This window comes from Lissotriton helveticus, chromosome 10 (assembly GCF_964261635.1).
Source record: "Lissotriton helveticus chromosome 10, aLisHel1.1, whole genome shotgun sequence".
NCBI classification, from domain to species: Eukaryota; Metazoa; Chordata; class Amphibia; order Caudata; family Salamandridae; genus Lissotriton; species Lissotriton helveticus.
The window spans coordinates 864,493,572-864,515,838 of NC_136071.1; the positions used below are offsets into that span (position 1 = coordinate 864,493,572).

At 45.3% G+C, this 22,267-nt stretch overlaps 1 protein-coding gene across 3 annotated transcripts in view; it reads left to right on the top strand.

Annotated features, from left to right (window-relative positions):
- The window catches only part of RAPGEF5 (Rap guanine nucleotide exchange factor 5), a 984,395-nt gene that overhangs the window by 368,304 nt on the left and 593,824 nt on the right, over nt 1-22,267 (top strand). For all 3 annotated transcript variants that reach the window (XM_078663509.1, XM_078663507.1, XM_078663508.1), the window contains exon 4: nt 16,988-17,109. In XM_078663509.1, the coding sequence (XP_078519635.1) occupies nt 16,988-17,109 (122 nt within the window). The remainder of the gene's footprint in view (nt 1-16,987; nt 17,110-22,267) is intronic.

Genomic DNA, 22,267 nt, shown 5'->3' on the forward strand with positions numbered 1-22,267 from the left:
TTCACTCAGGAATTAAGGGAACACAGAACCAGCTTCAAAAAATTGGAGCGCTTATGGCGCCGGACCTATGACCCGGCAGCCAAATCCCTTTATAGACTGGCCCTTAAAGAGTTCCATAAACTCAAACGCAATACCATGAGTCAACACTTTGCAGAAAAAATCATTAGCGCGAAAAACTCCACTAAGACCCTCTTCAACATTGTTAAAGAGATCACTAATCCTACTGCTCTGTCTGCTCCCGTCATCCCGAGCCAAGTACTTAGTGAAGGCCTATCTGATTTCTTTTTTGAAAAAATTGCTAATATTACGGCAACAAAGAGTATGCCCTGACTCTATTTCTAAAATGTAAATCAGGCTCACCGCTTGATCCAGCCCCGGCACTGATCCTGAATGACGTTAGTAATTAATCCCCTGCTTGAAATATGGAACTCCTCCCTGCAATCAGGTGTTGTCCCTTCCTTATGGAAACACGCGTTGCTGATTCCAATAAAAAAAAAAGCTGGTGTCGACCCAATGTATTTTAGCAATTACCAACCAATCTCACTCCTTCCCAAGCCAGCTAAAGTTCTTGAGAAGGCGGTACAAGAACAACTGTCCGACTATCTAGAATCAAACTTGTTGCTCCATGACTCTCAGTCAGGATTCAGGCCAGACTTCAGTACTGAATCAGCTTTACTAGAAGTATCCGAGTCTATTCGTGAGTGCGCGGATAGGGGAGAGGAGGCCATGCTGGTCCTCCTCGCCCTATACGCAGCATTCGACACCATCTCCCATGAAACTCTGTTAACACGTCTTCAGGAGGTGGGAGTTGGTGGGACCCTACTGGCCTGGGTCAAATCATTCCTGACTAATCGATTCCAACAAGTGATGCTTTGCTCTGTCTTTTCCACCAAAAAACCGTTGACATGGGGGGTTCCGCAGGGATCTGCTCTCAGCCCACTCTTGTTCAACGTATACCTGAAGCCTTTGGCGAAGGTGGTGGAATCATGGGGCGTCAGAGTGATATTTTATGCTGACGATACTCAGCTTGTGTTCTCCTTTAAAGATCAATCTGAAAGCTCCCTGTCAAATTTTTGCCACTGTTTGGTGAATATCGCCTCTTGGATGTCCTCAAACAATTTAAAATTAAATACGGACAAGACGGAAGTCTTATTTTTTAATCAGAAATCCCCTATTTTCACTGGCCTCTGGTGGCCAGCTGAACTGGATCCTCCCCCTGTACCTGTCCAAGCTGCCCGCAATATGGGCTTCCAATTTGATACAGCCCTCTCCTGCAAAACCCAAATCAATAAAGTTTCGGCGTCCTGTTTCGGAAAACTTCGTATGATCCGGAAAATTATCCCTTTCCTACCATTTGATTCACGCAGGATAGTAGTCCACTCCCTCATAACGTCCCATTTGGACTACGCAAATAGTCTGTACGTTGGAGCCCCGGTGTACCTCATTAATCGATTACAGACAGTACAGAATTCAGCGGCCAGGCTGATCTGCAATATCCCCTACCGCCACTCCATCTCACCTTACCTGATCAAACGTCACTGGCTCCCAGTGAGACTACGTATTCAATTCAAATCTCTTACCCTTGCTTTTAGAGCTCTTAATGGTCGAGGCCCTGCCTACTTGGGACACAGACTGAAGATCTCACAAGCAACGCGGAATCTCAGATCTAACCATCTTCGCTTAATGCTCTGCCCCCGATTTCGTCTTGCGCGTACGGGAGGGAGGGCCTTTGCAGTGGCCACCTCCAGACTTTGGAATCATCTGCCATTGGAACTCAGATTTCTGACATCAGAGCCTCTGTTTCGAAGGAAACTTAAGACCTGGTTTTTCTCTCTGATCTAGCCCACTCTACATCCCCCTGGATGTCACTAAACCTCACTAGATGTTGTCTTCAGCGCCGGGACACCCCCGTTGGGGGTAGCTGCGCGCTTAACAAGCTTCTAAAATAAATAAATCCCCATTTTCTAGCGATGTTCCGCTTTGCAAGAGCCATGCCCAGTGTTGCCCAGGTCTGTAGCCCCCGATTGAGGTCTGTAGGCGACCAAATATTTAATGTGCAGCACCTAGGTTCTGGCTGTACTTCTACCCCGCTTGCTTCTGAAATGTCCAACATTACATATGTCCAATATATTTGTATTTTGGGACAGTCCCATAGTATATGGTAGTATGTTCCCGGGAGCCCGCAACCGCTCAGGCATTCAGGCTCTGGGACGTGTCCCAATTTGTGCAATAGGGTGCGTGTATAGTATATTCTATGCAGTATCTTTAGTTGTATGAGTTTTAGCCGAGATGGTATGGAGGCGTCTCTCGCCGAAGCTAGTGCATATAACCAGTCTTCGTCATCTATGTCTCCTAGTTCTACCTCCCACTTGCTCCGGAGATTATTTATCAGTTTACGGTACGTGAGTGAGATTGCTTTCTTTTCAAGATGATCGGTGAGGAGTCTATCCTCCAGTGGGGAGGATTCGGCCAGTGTTGTCCTTAATGGAATGGCACTTTGCAAAGCATGTCTGATTCGAGTATAGCAGTAGAACTCGGTATCCGCCATTCCGTATTTCTCTTTTAAGGCTTCAAATGTGATGATTGCTCCCCGACTCCACAGGTCTCCTATCTTTGAGATACCAATTAGGTCCCATTGCCTAAATCCCTTAGTGTTAGCCAAGGTACCAAGACGACGTGTGTCCCAGAGTGGGGTGGCAAGTGTGAGCACTCCCTCCCATCCCAGGGCTCTTTGAGCTGTGTGCCAAATCTTAACAGTGTGGGCCGTAGGGCCCGTGAGCGTGTACCGTCGTTTGTTAGTGTATAGGGCCTTCATCAGTTTTTCTGTGGGGAGTATAGTCCTGTCAAGGCTGAAGGCTGGATCATGTTGTGGAGCATGCAACCATTGGTTGATTACCGTTAGTTGTGCGGCCCAGTAGTACAATTTGACACTTGGCAGTGCGATCCCCCCATCGTACCAGCAGCAGATTAGTTTGGAGTGTGCTATACGAGCCGGTTTTCCATCCCATAATAGTGAGGAGATTTCTGCGTCTATTGCTTTAAAGTAAGTGATAGGGATCGGAAACGGGGTATTTTGTAACGCATAGAGGAATCTTGGGAGCGAAAGCATCTTAAAGAGCGCTGCCCTTCCTAACAGTGTCAGTGGGAGGGAGCGCCAGTGTGTTACATCCGATTTGAGCCTCTGTAGAGGTTTCAGTAAATTTTCTACCATAAAAATGGAGTCTTGTGGCGTGACATAAATTCCAAGGTATCGGAACCCCCTGGTTACTGTTTGTAGTGTACAGGCAGAAGGTAGTGTTGGCATTTGACTGTGTAGTAAGTATAGGAGCGACTTCGCCCAATTAATCGTGTAGCCTGATACTTCCCCATATTTCTCGAGGACGTCCAGCAGGGCTGTTAGGGATGTGGCCGGGATCATTAATATATCAATACATCATCGGCGTAGAGGGAGATGCGGTCTACCCAACCCGTCTCCCATGTGATCCCACTGATCATTGGTTCCGTGCGTATTTTCACCGCCAATGGTTCCAATATGAGTGTGAATAAAAGTGGGGACAGTGGGCACCCCTGTCTTGTACCGCGACCCAGCGTGATCGTACGCGATGTATGGCCATTGGCAACCACTTGAGCTAGGGGTGCCGTATATAGCAGTTTAATCCAGCTACAAAATTTGGGGCCAAATCCCATCTTTCGGAGCACTGCAAAAAGGAAAGGCCATTCCACAAGGTCGAACGCCATAGTTGCGTCTAGGGATAGAATGGCCGCTTCTTCACGCAGCATTGGAATACGGAGAAGTACCCCATTAAGACGCCGCAAGTTAAGAGATGTATTCCGCCCGGGCATAAAGCCCGACTGGTCCGGGTGTATTAATGTTGTGAGGTGCAGCTGTAGTCGTAGTGCCAATAGTTTTGCTAACACTTTCGCGTCAGTGTTCATTAGTGAGATCGGTCGATATGAGGACGTCTGGTCAGGTGGTTTGCCAGGTTTATGAATAGTGACAATGGTGGCTAATCGCTGATCCGCCGTCAGTGTACCCTGTGTTAGGCAGTCATTTTACATGGGGAGCATGTTAGGGATGAGTTGTCGTGCCATTGTTTTATAGAGTTCTACCGGTAGACCATTTGGCCCCATTGCTTTGCCCGTGTGTAGGGCTGCTAGTGCCTTCCCCAATTCTTCCACCGTTAAATCACCTTCTAGAGCTTGAGCGTCTTCCTGTGATAGAGTGGTAAGTGGTATGTCATGTAGGAATTGTGTTCTGTCCTCTTCTGTCACACTACCACGTGCAGTGTACACCTTTTCGTAATATGAGGCTAGTTCTTCAACTATCCTTTGGGGGGAGGTAGTATGTGTGCCATCAGGCAGTGCTAATTGGGCTATCCATTTGTCTGCTCTATCCTTCCTTTCAAGCCAAGCAAGCATTTTCCCTGTCTTATCTCCCAGTTCGTAAATCCTATGTAGGGTATCAGTGTGCCTAGCTTTAGCCATTTCTTCTGCGCATGCCCTGTATTCGCAAGATGCTAGGGCGAGTGTTTGCGCTGTGTCATCTGTGGGATCTGAGGTATGGGCTAGTTCTGCTGTCAGGACGGCCGTTTCTAGCGCTTCAATGGTCTCCCTTTGGGTCTTTTTATAGCTAGTGATAGTGGAGATGGCCTGTCATCTGATGACCGTTTTATACGCCTCCCAGAGGATTGACGGCGAGTCAACTGATGATAGGTTTTCTTCAAAGTAGTGCGTGGTTGCAGTGTTTAATGCCTTTGCGATTTTGTGGTTTTTCAAATAGCCCGGATTAACCGGGTAGATTCTCTGTCGTCTCGTGGGTCGTGTTGTGTAGGTGAGTTGAACTGGGGAGTGGTCTGATATCCCTCTCGGTAGATGTTCTATGGACGTTACCATTTCAGGGGAATTGCTAGTGTTAACATATAGTCTATTCGGGAGAGACTGTTATGGGCTCCCGAGTGAAATGTGTAGTGGCGGTCAGTCGGGTGTTTAATCCTCCACATGTCCACCAGCCCCATTGCGTCTTGAAATTCTTTAAAGAGTTGGTTCGGTCTAGTCGTTTCTCGGGGAGGTTGGCGATCTATTGCCGTGTTAAGCACCGCATTAAAGTCGCCTCCTTTGATCAGGTTCCCTTCAGGGAGTTCGAGGAGTAATTTCCCTAGATCTTGAAAGGCCCCTTGATGCAATGACGGGGGGATATATACTGTTAATATATTATATGTCTGTCCTTCCCATTGACAGGTGATTGCCGCAAAGCACCCTTGGTCGTCCGCCCATGTATGTTTGATTATCAATGGAGCACTCTTGTTGACGAGAATTCCGACTCCCTGGGAGCCGGAGGAAAACTCCGCATGTGTGACCATTTTGAAGCCCCAACGATTCAGTGCTTTACTAGCCATGCCCGTCAGGTGTGTTTCCTGTAGGAGTACCCTTGTGGGTGCCCTTCGTTTTAAGTATTGCAGGACCAGACCCCGTTTAATTTTATATCCCAGCCTGTTTACATTCCAGGAAATAATTGTCAGTGGGGGGATATCAATTTTTGCAACTGGGGATTAGGTTCCGATATATTGTTTTCCACCATAGTGTCCGGTGTGTAGGTGTATCCATAGTATTGTGGAGTGCGCCCGTGTCAAAGCCGGTGGTAAGCTACTGCCTGGGGAGGAAGCTAGGGTGCTTAACAATCGTCCCACAGGTTGGGTGTATTGCTTATATAGAATGATGAATGTCTGATGAGAGCCGGCCTCATTCGAGGCAGTGTGTCTGAATGTGTGTTGAAGAGCCGGAGTGAATGTGGCATGTATACATGAAAGAGCTATCCAAGTCAGGAACAAAGAACAAAAACAAATCAAACTCGGTACGTGCAAACCCCTTGCCCCCCTCCCTGTCTCCCAGCCCGGTGGATAAAGAACCTTCCACCTCCCCAACTGAGCAGAGTGCTTATAGTCCCAACTTATGAGTATTGTTCGTGGGGGTGAGACTTCTGTGTCCTTCGTCGAGTCCCTCTCTCCGAAAATACCATGTAGTGTCGTTTTTAAATCAGGATTTCTTACCTGCATGAAATCTGTGTCCATGCTCTGAGTCTTACCATGGTCGACCATTCACGACTGCGGCTAAGTAGTCTCTCAGCTGTTTGGCATATCTCACGCCCTGTCGGAGAGTGTAGTCAGACGTCTCAGTCAAATAAGCAGTAGCCAACGTGCCGAGTGGAGACCGTAGTGTCCGCTGTGTAACGTCTCATGTCTATTCGGTCTCGTCGGTTGCCTGTGGGCTCCTATTACCGCTGTTTCGCCGTGGGTCGCGATTCTTGGGTCCTCTAGCTGGTCTCCATCCCCCTAGCCAATCCTGGGCGTCCCGTGTTGATTCAAAAAACCATGTTTTTCCTTCCGATTCGACGCGGAGCTTTGCTGGAAAGATCATTGAGTATTTGAGTTCACGAACTCGCAGTTCTTTCTTTACATCTGTGAAGCCTCTCCTTTGTTGAGCCACTGCCGCTGTGTAATCTGGATAGAAGTTAATTTCTGAATTATCGATTTTTATCGGCGGGCGTGTGCGTGCTGCTTGCAAAATAGCGTCCCGATCCCTGAAGTTGAAGATTCGAGCCCCCGGTTTGGCCTTTCCTCCGGGTACTCGGTGGGCTCGTTCCACCGAGAAATAGTTTGATAGCCCTCTGGGTTTGAGCTGATTTTGTATGAGGTCCTCAACGTAGAGGTCCAGGGCTGGGCCGCCTGCCGTTTCTGGTACACCTATCAGGCGTACGTTATTGCGCCGTGAGCGGCCTTCCTGATCGTCAAGTTTGGCCCTCAGTGTGGCATTATCATCTTCTAGTTTTTGGACTCTACGCTGAAGATCCGATGTGTCTCCCAGGAGCCCGGTAGTGGTCTTCTCCACCTCCACAAGGCGGTCCGACATCTTCGCAAAATCTGCCCTTATCAGGGAGAAGTCCATAGATATTGTGCCCATTGAGGATTGCATCATCTTTAATGTTGCCATCACATCTTGCAGGGTGACCATTTCAGTGTCATTCGGGGCGCCACTGGGCTGGGGTGGCGTCCGCTGTATTTCCCCTCTTGGATTGTCTGGTGGGTCTTTGTGGTAGGCGAATTTGTCCAGCTTTGAGGCCTGCTGGCCTCTTGTCCCCCTGCCACTCATTATGTAGGCCACAGGATATGGTGCTCTGAGTGGGTTTAAGGTTCGCCCAGAGGTAGTTCAGCGACTCGTCAAAGCAGTAAGTCCTGCACCGCACTCACTGGGAGAGTAGGGCAGGGCGGTCGCGTTCTGTAAGTGGCTAGACCGGGCGCTGTTAGCTGTGCTAGCAGCGGTTAGTGTGTTCGTGAGTTAGCCCTAGCTCCTGCCCAGTGGTGCCGAGGTCGCCACCGTAGTAATCCTCACGGTAGAAAACGTGACGCTTTTCTTGGTTTATGCCACTCTGTCAATGGTCTGAGCGTTACAGCGGTCTATGGCTAGGGTGATACGGTATGGCGTCACCTTGACTCGTGGATATGTCGGAGACGAGTGGTTGGTGTGGGCTTCGCGTGTTGCACCCAAGGGATGTGCCCCTCCGTTTGTGGCCGGAGTGCTGTGGTGGCCTGTGGTCCAATGATCCGTTGGGGAGTCGCTGTGGCTTGTAGGTATGCCGGAGTCTAACGACCGGTTGCGGCCGCATGAATCACTCCGTCGCGGGCCCGCATCAGCCGGAGGCCGCCCTTCCCCACCGGTTCATTGCTTGCGTTTTCTTCCCTCTAAGCGGAGGGACGTACAGAGGCCAGCGGGGGGTTATTCCAGGGTTGCCGAAGCTGTGGCAACGCTGCGGGAGTGTAGCTCCGGGGCGCACCCGCGAGCGGTCGTGCGCCGGCCTCCGCTTCAGGGTACTTGCCTCGCTCAGTCTTCCTCCCACTTTAGTCCCCGGCTTCTGGCGCCAAAGTAGGCCTCAGGGTTCACCTCGATGTTGCTCCTCGAGTTTTCGGGGCACAGGGACACGGGTCAGTTCGTTGTGCACCGGAGGATCAGTCGTATCAGACGGTGTGGTGCAGGAATTGCGGTGAGGCGGATAAATGTACGGATTTGATGAGGGAGGGCTCTTCAGTCACAGAGCTCCGTTATTCTGCAGCCATCTTGGCTGGTTGCTAGCCACGCCCCCCGATCTGCATTTTTTAAAAACTTCTATTTAAGTCTTGTGAAGGACAATGGTCTCCACAAGTGATCTCTTGATGCTGAAAATGTAGTAATGCAACCCATATGAATATGCACCAGGTCGGTAAGTTTTGTTATAGCTAATGAAATAATAGGATTTCCTACTTCTTTATAAATAAAGTTGACATTCTGCTGCTAATCTGCAATTCACGACCGACAAAATGCCCTGGCTCTTGCATAATGTATCCTTCTATATTAAAAGGTGTAAATAGGCTCCAACTTTCTATCAATATATCTCCTTATTCTACATAGGTAAATAGGGCCTCTGCTTGAAAATAGTGGCTGACTATAGTTTCCAATAAATATTATTTTGCCATGATGTTTGCTTGATTTAATCTCCAAATGAAATGCAGTCCATACCCCTGTTTATGAAGTTAAACCTCATGAATGTATTCTCATTAGTGAGAACAGGATGCTTTAGTACACTGGATTAGCATTCACATTGTCAACCCTTGTAGTGAAATAATGTTAATACATATTAAATCCTTAGGCTGAGTTTCCAGCCGTGAGCAGCAACCTAAGATGTAACGTCAGGGTAACACTGTACAACATGGTTCCATCTATAATTCCTATGGAGTTGTGAACCTAGGGGTCTACAGGGGCTACAGGGACTGTTAGACTTGTCATTTGTGGTATGGTCTTTCACCACACTTTTTACCTTCTCCCCTCATGTTTTCAGAATTTCGTTTTTGTTGGTATTAGGACTCTGTGCACCAGATTGGCATATTAAATTTACTGATACGTCCCTGGTATATAGTACTACATGTATCCAGAGCCTGAAAATTAAAAGCTGCAAGTGGACCTGCAGCACTCATCTTGACATCCAATTATGTAGTACTTTAACATGTCTCAGGCCTGCGATTGCAGAAGGTAGTATAGTTTTAATATTGACAATTCTTTGTTGGCTTTTGCTGGGTCTTCCTTTTTAAAACCTATAACTCACTGCTTATGTACACATTATACAGCCCATAGGGTAGAGTGCATTGTATGTAAAAAGTAGGTTATCTGTTTTTAAGTTTGACATATCCTGGTAGTGAAAAATTCCTCTATTTGTTTTGCACTACTGCAAGGTCCATCTCTCCCATAGGATAACATTGGGTTACCCTATCACATTTAATAAGTCCCAATGTTTGATTGAGAACAGATAAGGATGTCAAGCTATATTGGACTCAAGTGAATTTTAATATAAAATCCTCTTTTTTTATTATTATTTTTTTTTGGAAAACCATAGAAAATACATAAAATTACATCCAAATATACATCTTTTAAAATCCATCCATGGCATTTGCAGGGATAATAAATAACGCCACTGATCAATACACAACAGATCTAATAATTATTACTAAATATGCAGGGGGATCTTTAAAACACATAATCAAACCGTTAGATAGAAAGAAAAAGAGATCTGATCAAATGACATGAAATATACTATTGATATTAACCGCATGCGTGCGGGCGGAATTCCGCTCGTACGCTGAGATTTTTTAAAGCGCATGTTACGTGAGCTGGGCTCGTCATCAGCGTGCCAGGAGGCAACCTCATGACAAGCCCAGCTTGTCATCAGCGTGGAAGGGGTTAAGATACCAGGTTCTAGGATTCATAACAAGAAGGACAGATTCAAGGGACACAGCAGGTTATGTACTAATTTTAGAGATCGAAGTCAAAATGCTGTGTTCAAATCTTCTCAAATTTCTTAAGACCTCCAATTCGTGAAGCATAAGTTTGTTCGCTTCCTTTAACCTGACCTATTTTCCGAACCCATTTAATTTTAGATGGAATTAAATCTGTTCGCAATCTTTGGAGTAGAAGTGATCTGGCGACAGCCATGCCTATATATAAAGGTTTAGTCAACTTCTCGGGTAACTGCAGATCTTGGCAGATTAAATCCTCTTTAATTGTAAAGTCAGATTTTAAGTCACAATTCAGAAAATGACACTTTTAGAAAGCTGCCATTTTCTTGTCCTAATAGTTTGGTGCCTTCTGTTTGTGTCCTTAATCACGACTGTGAATAGCTCATCTGTTGGCCTTTGTATATTCCTCCCAGACAGTGAGACAAATGGTGACTATGTGTTGACAAGATGTGCCATCCTGCCAGGATGGATGGGGCAGAGCTGTTCCCTGCCCCACTTATATTTCAAAAGGCTGCCTCCAGCACATACACAACGGATCCTGAAACCAGTCTTTTGTCACTCCAGACTATTTGGAGCTTGGCAGAAGGAAGAGAAGAACTTTCCAGAACCAGATGTGGGCGTAGCCAGGATATCACCCTACCCTTTCAAAGGCTGTCCCCCGATAGAACTCTAGGATCTCCTGAACCACCTCTTCAGTACACTCTTGAACCTATGAAAGACGTCAGAAGGACTGCCTTGTACTCTAGAGGACTACCCAGCTGCACGATGCCTACTTTGTTCCCCAGAGGACTGTCCTGCTGTTTGAGGCCTGCCTTGCTGTTTGAAGGAGAGAGAACCATCTCCTTAAACATAGGGCTAACAGAGTGACTTCAATGACTAGTTGGCTGATCTCCTGGATGAGCTAAGGGGACATAACAAGCTCCAGAAAGCTTAACCCCTTCAGCGCGGGTGACAAAGCCAGCTCGTCATGGGCGTTACCTGCGCTGCGCGCATGACGAGCTGGCTTTGTCACAATCAAGCCATTTTTCGAATTTCAGCGCACAGCAGGTAAACGCGGTAGCGCGGAAGCGGTTAAACCTTGCACCTTGACTTCTGTTGGAGTGAGTTCGTAGTCCCATGAGGTGACCCCTGGTTCTGGACCTTTGGTTAGCATCAGAGCATATTCCTCCTTGCCCAACTGAGGGTTCCCTTAAAAATAGCACAACAAAACGCAGGTCAATGAAAGATCTTGCATTGCAGCACCTCACAGCTTCTGATCGGCCATCTCATCAGAACTGACACAGTATGAAGCAATTTGATGCAGGACCTCACATCGCTGCACCTTGCAGCTCCTGATCTGTGGCCTCATTGAAACCAGTACACCATGATGCAGGGCCATGCATCTCAGCCCAAGTACAACCAGGCACACTTTCCAGGGTGCTGTACTCGACCCTGTACCCGGCCTGCACTCTATTGCAGGTGGCCTGAACTTGTGTAATTTTCCTGGTCTGGCACAATCAGATATCCAGGTTGTGCTTTTTGGTGCTACTTTTACTTAAAACTATGAAATTGCATATCTCTGGTTATACTGATTGGATTCATGTTGGTGTCATTTTATATAGTAACATGTTTTCTATTTGCTAAATTGGTGTAGGATTTTTCTTGTGTTGTGTTTTCATTTTATTACTGTTTGTGTGCTGCTTAAATACTTAACATAGTGCCTCTAAGTTAAGCCTGACGGCTTAAGTGCCAAGCTATCAGAGGGCTAAGCACATGTTAATTTAGTGAGCTTTGTGGTTCACCCTCACAAGGATTGTTGTTGTCTGATTAGGGTTTTCACCCCCTCAATCAAAAACCCAATTTCTTACAGGGACCTTAAGTATATATACGTGGAGAGTTGCTATTTTATAAAATGTAATGAAATGTGCATCTGAAATAATTCTTTCAGTTCCAGTAGATGAGATTATTTCCTTGCATGGCAGAGCGATGAGCCTGTTCGCTCTGTTATGCAACAGGCAGTCTGTCAGCTACTTATGGGTGTACCTATTAATATTATATTTTTATTTTTGTCTTGAACTTGTAGAATTTCAATATGATCACTAACAATTAACAATTGGACACTGACTATTCCCACTCCAAGGGCCAGATGACCAACCCTTTTTTGCGGGCGCAAACAGAAGATCGGTCCATTCACGACTTCAAAAAAGGTTCCAGGCATGTGCAAATGCTGTTTTGTGAGTCACTGACTCACAAAATAGCATTTGCGACTCTCGCTATTAGGAAGGGGCATCCCTTCCTAATAGAGAGTCACCTTGCCATGTACTGTTGTTTTGCGACTGCATTTGTGGCCACGAAACACTCGCAGTTTACCACCTGCTTCAAGTAGGTGGCAACACAATCGCAAATGAAAAGTTTCATTTCTCTTTTTGAAATGCATCCCGTTTTCCTTTAAGGAAAATGGTCTGGATTTAAAAAGAAATAAATTGCTTTATTTAAAAGCAGTCCCAGACATGGTGGCCTGTTGACCACAGCAGACCACCATCCCTGGAAGTGCTAGCCATTCCAAATGGGGTTGCAAATTGCGACAGCCTCATTAACATTCATGAGGCAGGCAATTTGCGACCTCATTGGGAATCGCAAACAGTGTCTGAGACACTGTTGTACATTCATTTTAGCAAGTCGCAAATTGTGAGTCGCAATTTTGCGCAATTTATGACTCGCTAAACTTAATGGTTGTATATCTGGCCCTAGTTATCTATTTCATGTTGAAGGTATATGATGAGACTATATAGTGCCCTCAGTAACTGTCTGATTTATAAGTTGTACTATTTGGGAAAATCTACATGCATGAAAAAACAGATCTTACTGTATGTGAGCCTACTATAGAATCTTTTGTCAAGCATGGTGTAGAATTCACCATAATGACATTTTATAGCTGTTATTTTCCACAAAATTCGAGATTCACAAAACCATACGTTCTAGAATATTTAAGCAGCCTTCTACACCCATTCGTATTTAGGTATGCTATAATTTTGTCAAAAGCTGCAACTACTCTGCCCATAAAATTGCATGGCAACAACTCTCCCTTCTACCTTTCAGAATCCTTGAAAGGGTAGCTGCACTTTTCTTTGTCTTTTCATGCACCCAGATGACCTTCAACTGCAACCTGTTAGAGCCATACACTTAAAAGGAAAAAAGATAAAATCGCCCCGAAAGAGTTTTTCAAGCTGGTGTGTATAATAAATACTTCAAGATATTTGCATGATCTCAATGATGGATAAGTAAATCTCATTACATGTAATCCCATTACATCCTGCTCCCATTTTAGACTTTGAAGCCCTTATATTTCAATGTAGGTCTGGAATTTCATATTTAATCTCTAAAACCAGCCTCACTAAAACTAACATCCCTGATGTTCCAACTCCTCAGACCATTTGTTCACAGTTCAGCACTTGGCGTTGAACAGCAATGGATCCAGAGAAATGAGATGGAATCTTGAGCACGTGTATATCCAGTCCTTCATTGTTCAATTAGACGGGACCATGTAAATCTGAAGATTCTGTTCATGCATTAGTCATTGTGACAATACACTCTTGGTCATGCTTAAAGTGTGGGATGCTTAATCTCTTCTCCTTGGTATTATTCTTTAGAGATGTTGCCATATGGATTTTCCTGTCCTACGTTTATGTGGAATTTTTCAAGAACACATTCTGAGCAGAAGTTGGCCCTCGGTAAATACCTCACTGCCATCTTCAGTATTGAGCCACAGCCATAATCTCAACATGATGCCTGTGATGGTAGGAAAGTGGACCAGAAAAGGAGATAACTCCTTACAAAGCAGAAGTACTGTTGAGAAAATTAGGGAAGTAAACATTGGCCTGTGAAAGCCTTGAAGTAGTGCATCTTTTGAATAGACAACATTAGCCTTTTGTAATCCAAAACATTGAGTACAATCAAGATGCAACTGTGCAATTATTGAGAATTTCCTAAATAGTTTCCTGGTTATTTGAAACCCATATTCACTTACAAATAAAAAAATATGCAGAGACATCTGCAGCTGGCTTAATAGGCGAGAAGTGCAAGTTAAGTCCTAGGAAGGACTTCACAGTCTCTATCCTTCTGAGTTCAAAACAAGAACTACCACTGAAGTGGAGAAATATTAACCCATAATACTTGAGAGAGAATTTAGTTTGTTAGGTTTATCACAGTTCTTCTGCTTTCTTGCTGGTAATTGAACAAAGACACAGGAAGAACAAGGGCTTTGCCAAGAAGCACATAATTTGTGAGAAGTTGGTCAGCCAAGGCTAGAACTGAACCATTTACAGTGGTTTCATATCCAGTTCAATCACAGAGGTCATATGTCATGAACCTAAATCCCCAATGTTTGCCTGGGCTACAAAGCTGAGCAGAAGCCTTGTGCCATAATCGAAAGTGTGAATTTTAAGGATCCTCTTCAACACCAGTATTATGTTTGCTCCCATTGCTAGTGCTGGGGTAAAAGGTGAAGAGTGCAGCTCTGTCTACTCTTAAGAGTGTCCCCACTCCTCCAAATTGATACCGAATAGAGCTGCCAAATGTCTTCATCGTGGCACTCTTTGTAAAATCTTCCACGACGGTCTCTACTAGAAATTCATTCAAAGGCATCATAAGCTTTAGAAACAAGCAACTTGAAACTGCCTTAACCTCAGAAAGTAGCACACCATCAAACCTGCTGTTAATGCTGTCCACTGTCTCCCAGTAGATGCCGTGGTCCTATGCACATCACTGTGCACCATACACAAGTCTTACTCGGGCAAAAGTGCCACTCACCCACAGAAGCTGACATCTCACTACACACTTGTCAAAGACCTTTTGATTTCTGTCAGCCCATTGGACTGATATTTGATCATTCAAAGAAATGTAACGCACGGCTAGATCTTTGGGTGTACAAGGACCAAAAACTCTGGAACACCTTTGACCCTAACTTAACAGAAAAAAAATCACATGAAGTTCAGTCTGCCCATGAAATACTAACTTTTCGGGCTCACCTTCATCTGCGATTGACCAGGAAGAAGGGTTGCTCTGAAGTAAATTGGTCGTGGTTACTAAGCCTGGTCGATGGACACTTACTTCTCCTCTAACCAATCAATGTGTTCTTTTCCAAAAGGCAATGCTGCACTGCACAACACTTCACAAGAGCCAAATAAATTAATTATATGTAAAGAGAGATTCTAATTATTGATATATGGTGCTCCACAATCATGGAGTAATGTGGCCACCCACCTAAGGGACCGTACCACAAGAATGAAAGGTTGGAGAGTTACCATAACACAGAGGAGGGTGTGATTTCATAATATAGTTCTCAGAATGTAGTCTTATATTTATATCATGGCTCTAAAAAGATTTGTTTAAAAAATCGCCTTGTTGGAGTTAATATAAATCCTATTCCAATGAGAAAATCATTTTGTAACCAATATTTCGGACTAGAAATTTGTATCTGTTTAAAATTATTCCGAATAGAGAAAAGTCATCACAAAAGTAGAAAAAGGTGTCTCGCTGAGCATCGTGTGTATATTCATTCTGTGGATGAGAATGTTCATTTTAGCATGAACTAATTTTAAGTGGCGGATGTGTACGGCTGATTTAACACAAGATTCAATGAACATGAAAATGTATTAAAAGGGTTTTTAAATCTAAATGATAGCATAATTACTTGTCGTGACAATTAATTACTGCAAGGTCTAAAAATTCTAGTTTATGTATCACTAATGTCAGTTTTACTTTGCAGTTTAATATGAAATCGCTGTTTGTCTGGTAATAGATGTGGGTTTATGAGCATTATATATTCTGTATAGTTGGACTCCATGTTCCCTTAGTAGAAGACACTCTGTTCAACAACGTAGCAGTGCTATTTTATGAATATTAGTAAGCCCGATTTTAGAAGTTTTTTCTGCAGCTTTATATAGCGCGATCTCGACCGGAAGGTATTGGAGCACTTTACATGAGCACCAGTTACATTACAGACAGACAAATTCCTTTTTAGGCAGATAGAGATTTAGGGTCTTATTACGACTTCGGTGGTCCTATGCAGTTGGTGAACGCATCATCTGCTTTGGGACAGCCAAAGCTGTGGTGCTGCAGTACGTCAGATTAGGACTTCAATCCTGGTCTAGCAAGCGGTCCTGCAGCGGTTTGACAGCAGTGGTCTGTTAGGCTCATAGAAGAGCCTAGCATGCAGAACACCACTGTCAGAGCGACAAGTGCACCATCCTGCACGGTCTGACATACATGCCACACCATGGAGGAAATTGGGGTTCAAATCCAAGGGGGCACTACATGTTCTCCCCACATTTATCTCAGGAGCCTCAGGAGCCTCACTGCCACCCTTTTCATGGCGGGCTCTCCACCGTGCAACTCCAAATATTGCTTGGCGGTGCCAGCATATAACTATGCCTGGTCACTGCACAACTGCTGCGGGATCCTTGATCCCAGACTTTTGCAGCGGTCCTGTGGCAGTCTTACCATCACACTCCTAATACTGCGTGGCAGTGGTCAGACCGCCACCATGAGTTAAGCGGTCATATGGACTGCCAAACTCGTAATAAGGCCAAAAGTGACTTGCCCAGAATCACAGGATGAGTAGCCTACCACAGAGAAAACAAAAATGGTTCCCCAGCTTCAAATTCAGCCGCTCTAACCGTTATTTCACACCCTTATACCCTTAAGTTTATTTATCCGGTCAATTCACATTTTGGAGAATAACACTGATGAACATGCACACTGTTGACTGCGCTTAATTTGTTAAAAAAAAACTCAAAATGTTTAGGGCCTAACCATTTTCACAACAGTCAAAGGCATACGCTGCCGAGTGTTGGGTTTGTTGAAAGCCAAGAATGCCTAGTCCTGATTCAACATAATGCCTCTTTTGTTCACCCACCCAACGCTTCAACCCTTCTCTCTCCTATTCTTTCATTCCCTTTATAATTACAGTTTTCTCCCTCATTCACTATTTACTGTCTTTCTCTTGACCTTTTTTCTCCACTTTCTCTCTCTTCCTTTGGGTCAACGTCTAATGCTGTTAAACTATTCTTGGTTTCCTGAAATTAATGTTGATGCCCATCTTCTGCAGCCATTGACACTAATTAAACACTGACTACTGAAATGTTTTTTTGTAAAATTAATAGGGTCCGTATATCTTGATTTCTTTTCAGGAGGACGTTTGTTGGATCCGAGCTGGTTGACTGGCTCATACAGTACTGTCCCTCAGTCCAAAGAAGATCTTCAGCAGCAGGTGTCTGGCAAATCCTAATGAAGATGGGGATTCTGTCTTCAGGTGAGAAGCTCGCAGCTCAGAAAGCTGCCTGCATTTCCACTAACATTTATACAGGGTGGAGTAGACGGTGGGGGGCTGCAGGCTATCCTGCCTGGTCAAGTGGAGGAAATTACCCCCATTCACCGGATGGTGGACAGCCCTCTATATTTAGAGATCCCTGCCTGACTAGGTGGGATTTCAAAACCTACAGAGCAGCTGCCGGCCTGGCAATTGCAAGCAAGGCTGAAGAGTTTGGCCAGCAGGAGCCACACTGGTAGCACCGGCTTAGCAAACTGTTTTTTTTAATAAGCTCTCAAAGCAGAGGTTTGTTTTTGAACAACAAAAAAGTGGCCCTGACACACATCGTGCTGGGGCCATTTAGCAATGTTTCCAGTTTGGGACAACCACACATTACACTGCAGTCCTGAACAAGATAATCCAGTAACAGTCGCACTGCTGTAAAAGGGAATATCGACTGTCTCGGTGATATGATGGCCCTGTGAAGATGGGCCGTCAGGTCGACGTCTTTAGATAGTGAGTCATCTGAGGCTCTGCCAGAGAAAGCCAGCAACTCCACTGTCTCCAAATAGAGGAGGGGGGCCACGAGTAGGCCGAGGCAGGAGCACTGACTATTAGGGCACTATTGAGGTGCTTAATTTGTGCTGATGGTTTCCGATGCTCGGCACCGACACTTAACCAACACCTGCACTTATGACAGTCTGCCACATGGTGGCACTGTTTGTTTTATTTACAGATGAGTACAACCACCGTTGTTTATTAATTCAATGTGCATTAAAAATGACTAATACCTTTCGCCCAACCCATTCTTTGAGCTTTGGGGGACTGGAATAATTTGGAGAGCTACAATTGTAGGAGTGTGATGATAGGTGTGTTTGTACAGTCACCGACAGTGCTGGCTGGGACAATGGGTGGTGCATGATGCAGTGGCCTCCTGGCCCTGCAAGTGTGTTTTATTTTTATGCGGGTATGTAATTTCAGATCAGAGCCATGAGAAGATGTTTCTTCAAGTGGACTTCCATGCTTGCTGCACAATTTCATCAAAATAATTGCGAATCTTAATACAGATTTTCAATGCAGCAAAGCAATCTGTGTATCTTTTGCTAATAACACTGTATTTTTATGGAAGAAACACAAGCTTTACTGGAATAACTTCAGTTCAGTTTTAAGTGCACACTCCACTCAAAATTGCATGGATATAATCTCATGGCCTCCATTTGGGTTACAGCAACAGAAATAGGTGTTCAAGTATTAATATAAATATTATATTATTAATATAGTCTTGTTTTAGTAGACATAACTGCCTCACCATAGTAAATATCATATTACGCGGCCTTAAGTATCCAACAAAGTTTCCTTAAGTCTTCAACAAAGCCAGCACAACCATCGCGCCCCACCTCCGGAAATCAATCAACTGTTCCTTCGAGACAGCAACCTTCCCAGAAAGTTGGAAGCACGCCGAGATCAATGCCCTTCTGAAGAAGCCCAAGGCGGACCCCAAGGACCTCAAGAACGTCCGGCCCATCTCCCTGCTCCCATTCCCAGCAAAAGTGACTGAGAAGATTGTCAACAAACAGCTAACCCGCTACCTCGAAGACAACAACATCCTGGACCCTTCCCAATCCGATTTTCGCAGCAACCACAGCACCGAGACTGCCCTCATCGCCGCCACTGACGACATCAGGACCCTGATGGAAAAAGGAGAAACAGCCGCCCTCATCCTCCTGGACATATCAGCAGCCTTTGACACAGTCTGCCACCGCACCCTATCAGCACGCCTCCATGACGCCGGTATTAAAGAGAAGGCCCTGGCCTGGAGAACATCCTTCCTCTCCGGCAGAACCAAAAGCGTCCGCCTCCTACCCTTCCGCTCAAAAACCACCGAGATCATCTGCGGCGTCCCACAGGGATTCTCCGTCAGCCCGATGCTGTTCAATATCTACATGGCACCTCTCGCCCACGTCGCACGACAACATAACCTCAACATTATCTCCTACACCGACGACACCCAGCTGATCATATCCCTCACCGAAGACCCCCACACCGCCAAAGACAACCTCCACAGAGGAATGAAGGCCGTAGCCGACTGGATGAAGGACAGCAGACTGAAGCTAAACTCAGACAAGACGGAGGTCCTCATTCTCGGACCCACCCCATCAGCCTGGGAGGACTCTTGGTGGCCCACATCGCTAGGCACAGCCCCGGAACCCACGGACCACGCACGCAACCTGGGGGTCTTCCTCGACTCCACTCTCTCCATGATCAGGCAAGTCAATGCCGTCTCCGCGTCCTGCTTCAACACCCTCCGAATGCTCTGCAGGATCTTCAAGTGGATCCCCCTCGACATGTGAAAAACCGTCACCCAGGCCCTCATCACCAGCAGACTCGACTACGGGAACGCCCTCTACTCAGGAACAAAAAACAAGCTCCTGAGACGACTACAACGAATCCAGACCGCCTCAGCTCGACTGACCCTCAACGTCCCCTGCCGCAGCCACATCACACCCCACCTGAGAGGCCTGCACTGGCTCCCCGTCAACAAGAGGATCACCTTCAAACTCCTCATCCACGCACACAAAGCACTACACAACACCGGACCTACTTACCTCAACAACCAACTCAGCTTCCACACCCCCACACGAAGCCTCCGCTCAGCCAACCTCGCCCTCCCCACAGTCCCTCCTATCTGGAAAACCACCGCCGGCGGCAGATCCTTATCCTACCTCGCCGCCAAGACCTTGAACACTCTTCCTACCAGCCTAAGACAGACCCAGACCTGCTGGCCTTCAGAAGACTCCTCAAGACTGTAGTGTAGTTCCTATTATCCCAATAGGCTCTGCGCATTGGAATAATACCTTCAATAGTATAGGCCTAGACCAGACGTTAACTAGGTCTACTACTGTCGATATTAGACTTAAAGTTTTTGGGTTTGCCAGCTAGCTCAGAGTTCACTAGAAACTTTCTCGAATAGGCAAGGAGGAGTTGAACCTCCCTGGATAGACAAGAAGGGATTTAGTTTCTGACAACCATAGAACATGACAACTTTGCTCTCCCCTAATCAAGAGTGTATCTCTAGAGTCGTGTGAAAACAAAAGACGACTTATTTTACTCAGTCAGTACGTGCATTCTTAGTCTCACCAGATTGTAGAGAAAAGGAAGAGACGGGCGTGTTCAATAAAAGATGTTATTTATTGATCAGTCTCTTTTCTCATACAAGAGAAATGGATCGATATTATTGCAATACTTATGGTTAAGTAAAGTGCATACATTAAAAGCAGAAGTATAAAATAATACTGTAAAAACATTGATATGGTTTCTAAGCCATATGATGGTTTAAAATGGATAAAATAGATACATACACATATACATTTGACTAATCGTACTCAACTGGTGTTTCTAACTACGCCTACCCCAGATGTACCTGACCTAAGCCTAATACGTGGGCGGGAATAGAAAGTAGCAGTTTAAGTTAAGTTTGTTTTGCCAAGTGACTGACTAAAGAATTCTCTGCAAGGGGTTATTCAGTTCTGTACCTGGAATCTAGGATGAATGAGGGATGGTATCTCTCGTCTCTGGTCTCGATATTCCAGGCTGCCTGCGAGGGCTACCCAGAAGCGCAGGAGCTGGATTTCTCGGCAGGAGAAAGCAGCGTCTCGTTCTCAGCGCGTCAGGAAGGCGGGGCTGCGCCAGCGGGGTCTGCTCTGCTCTGGGCTTCGGCAAGTCTGGCTGCCCCGATCTCGTCACCACCGCGTGTGTTTGCATAGGGCAATATCGGTAATATTTATACCTTTAAGGTGCCGAGATTGACGTAAGGATGGACATAGATACGTCAATAAGGATGTCATACGACCTGGTCGTTAGCACATTCTTTTGCTGAAGTTCTCGGTGAAATCAAAACAATGGCCGCAGGGTTTTTCCCAGGTTGTCATAGGTTTGATTTGTTTTGAGAACTCCGTATGCCTTATCAGGGGCTGGAGGAATATCGCTTGTCTAATTAGATGGCAAGCGTTATGACCTAATCAGATAACACGTTCCTGTGCCGTAGTGTGGCTTAATCAGATAACGGTTCCTGCATCATGGGGGTTTTCTGCCTCATGGGATGGCTGCTAGTTAACTTGTTAACCAGAATAGGGTCAGGAATAGGGGGATCGATACAGAACCTATAGGAATACATCACACCCACTCCACGCTAACTATGGACATATTTACGAATTTATGCATAGTAAAACATACTGTAGAGTATCGTGTATACCTTACCACCCCAAAATACATAAAATGCATTTTGAAATTATCAAATATACGGAAAAAACAGTCACATGTAACATATGCACTCAAGCCGTAGAATAATGCTAAAGTAATCACGCATATCTATACATTATCACTAATTTGTATATGAGAATTTACACATGAAATGGCTCTTAATACAGAAAAAAGGTTCGAGACCATTCCATCACAGAATAAAATAATTATGAACATACCAGCGGGCAGCTAATGTCTATAAAGTATCTAAAAATAGAAATTTTAGTTCTCTAAGAATAGTTCTTAATTTAAGCAGAAGATAAGTGTCCCGAAAAATATGTAGAAATATTTTGGGGCTGCTGAAAAAATTGCTGTCCGTGAACTGGAGGGAAAATTGTTCATGGTATTTTGCTATTCTAGCTGAAGGCCAAATTCAGGGAACGCCGTGTGCGAGCTTGCTCAAAAGTCTCTATTTCTGCTCTGGTGAGAACATCATATCATTTAGACTGTCGAAAAAGCTGTCAACAGCTTCCTGGGAGAGTTCCACTAACTCGGAAAAGGATGTAACCATGCATTCGTGCGCATGATTGTCTCCATTGACGTTTTGATTAGAATTGCTGACAGAAGGTCGTACCTGATCAATGCTGCTTTCATCTTGAACTTCACTACCCCTTAATCGTAGTGGTGAAGCTTCCACGAATGCCGTCATCAGGATTGGTAGCCGTTGAGGGCAGCACAAAGCATGAGCCTTTATTGGACTCAACAATGTTTCTGCATCCATTGGCGCATCCGATTGTAGCGCCAGACAGGTGTCCAACACGCATTCTTCTCCGCATAGCAAGCACCTTAATACAGGTAAAACACATCGTTGCCACATTGGTCGAAATTAAAGAAACCAAGTCATGTTCAGGTCTCTAAGCCG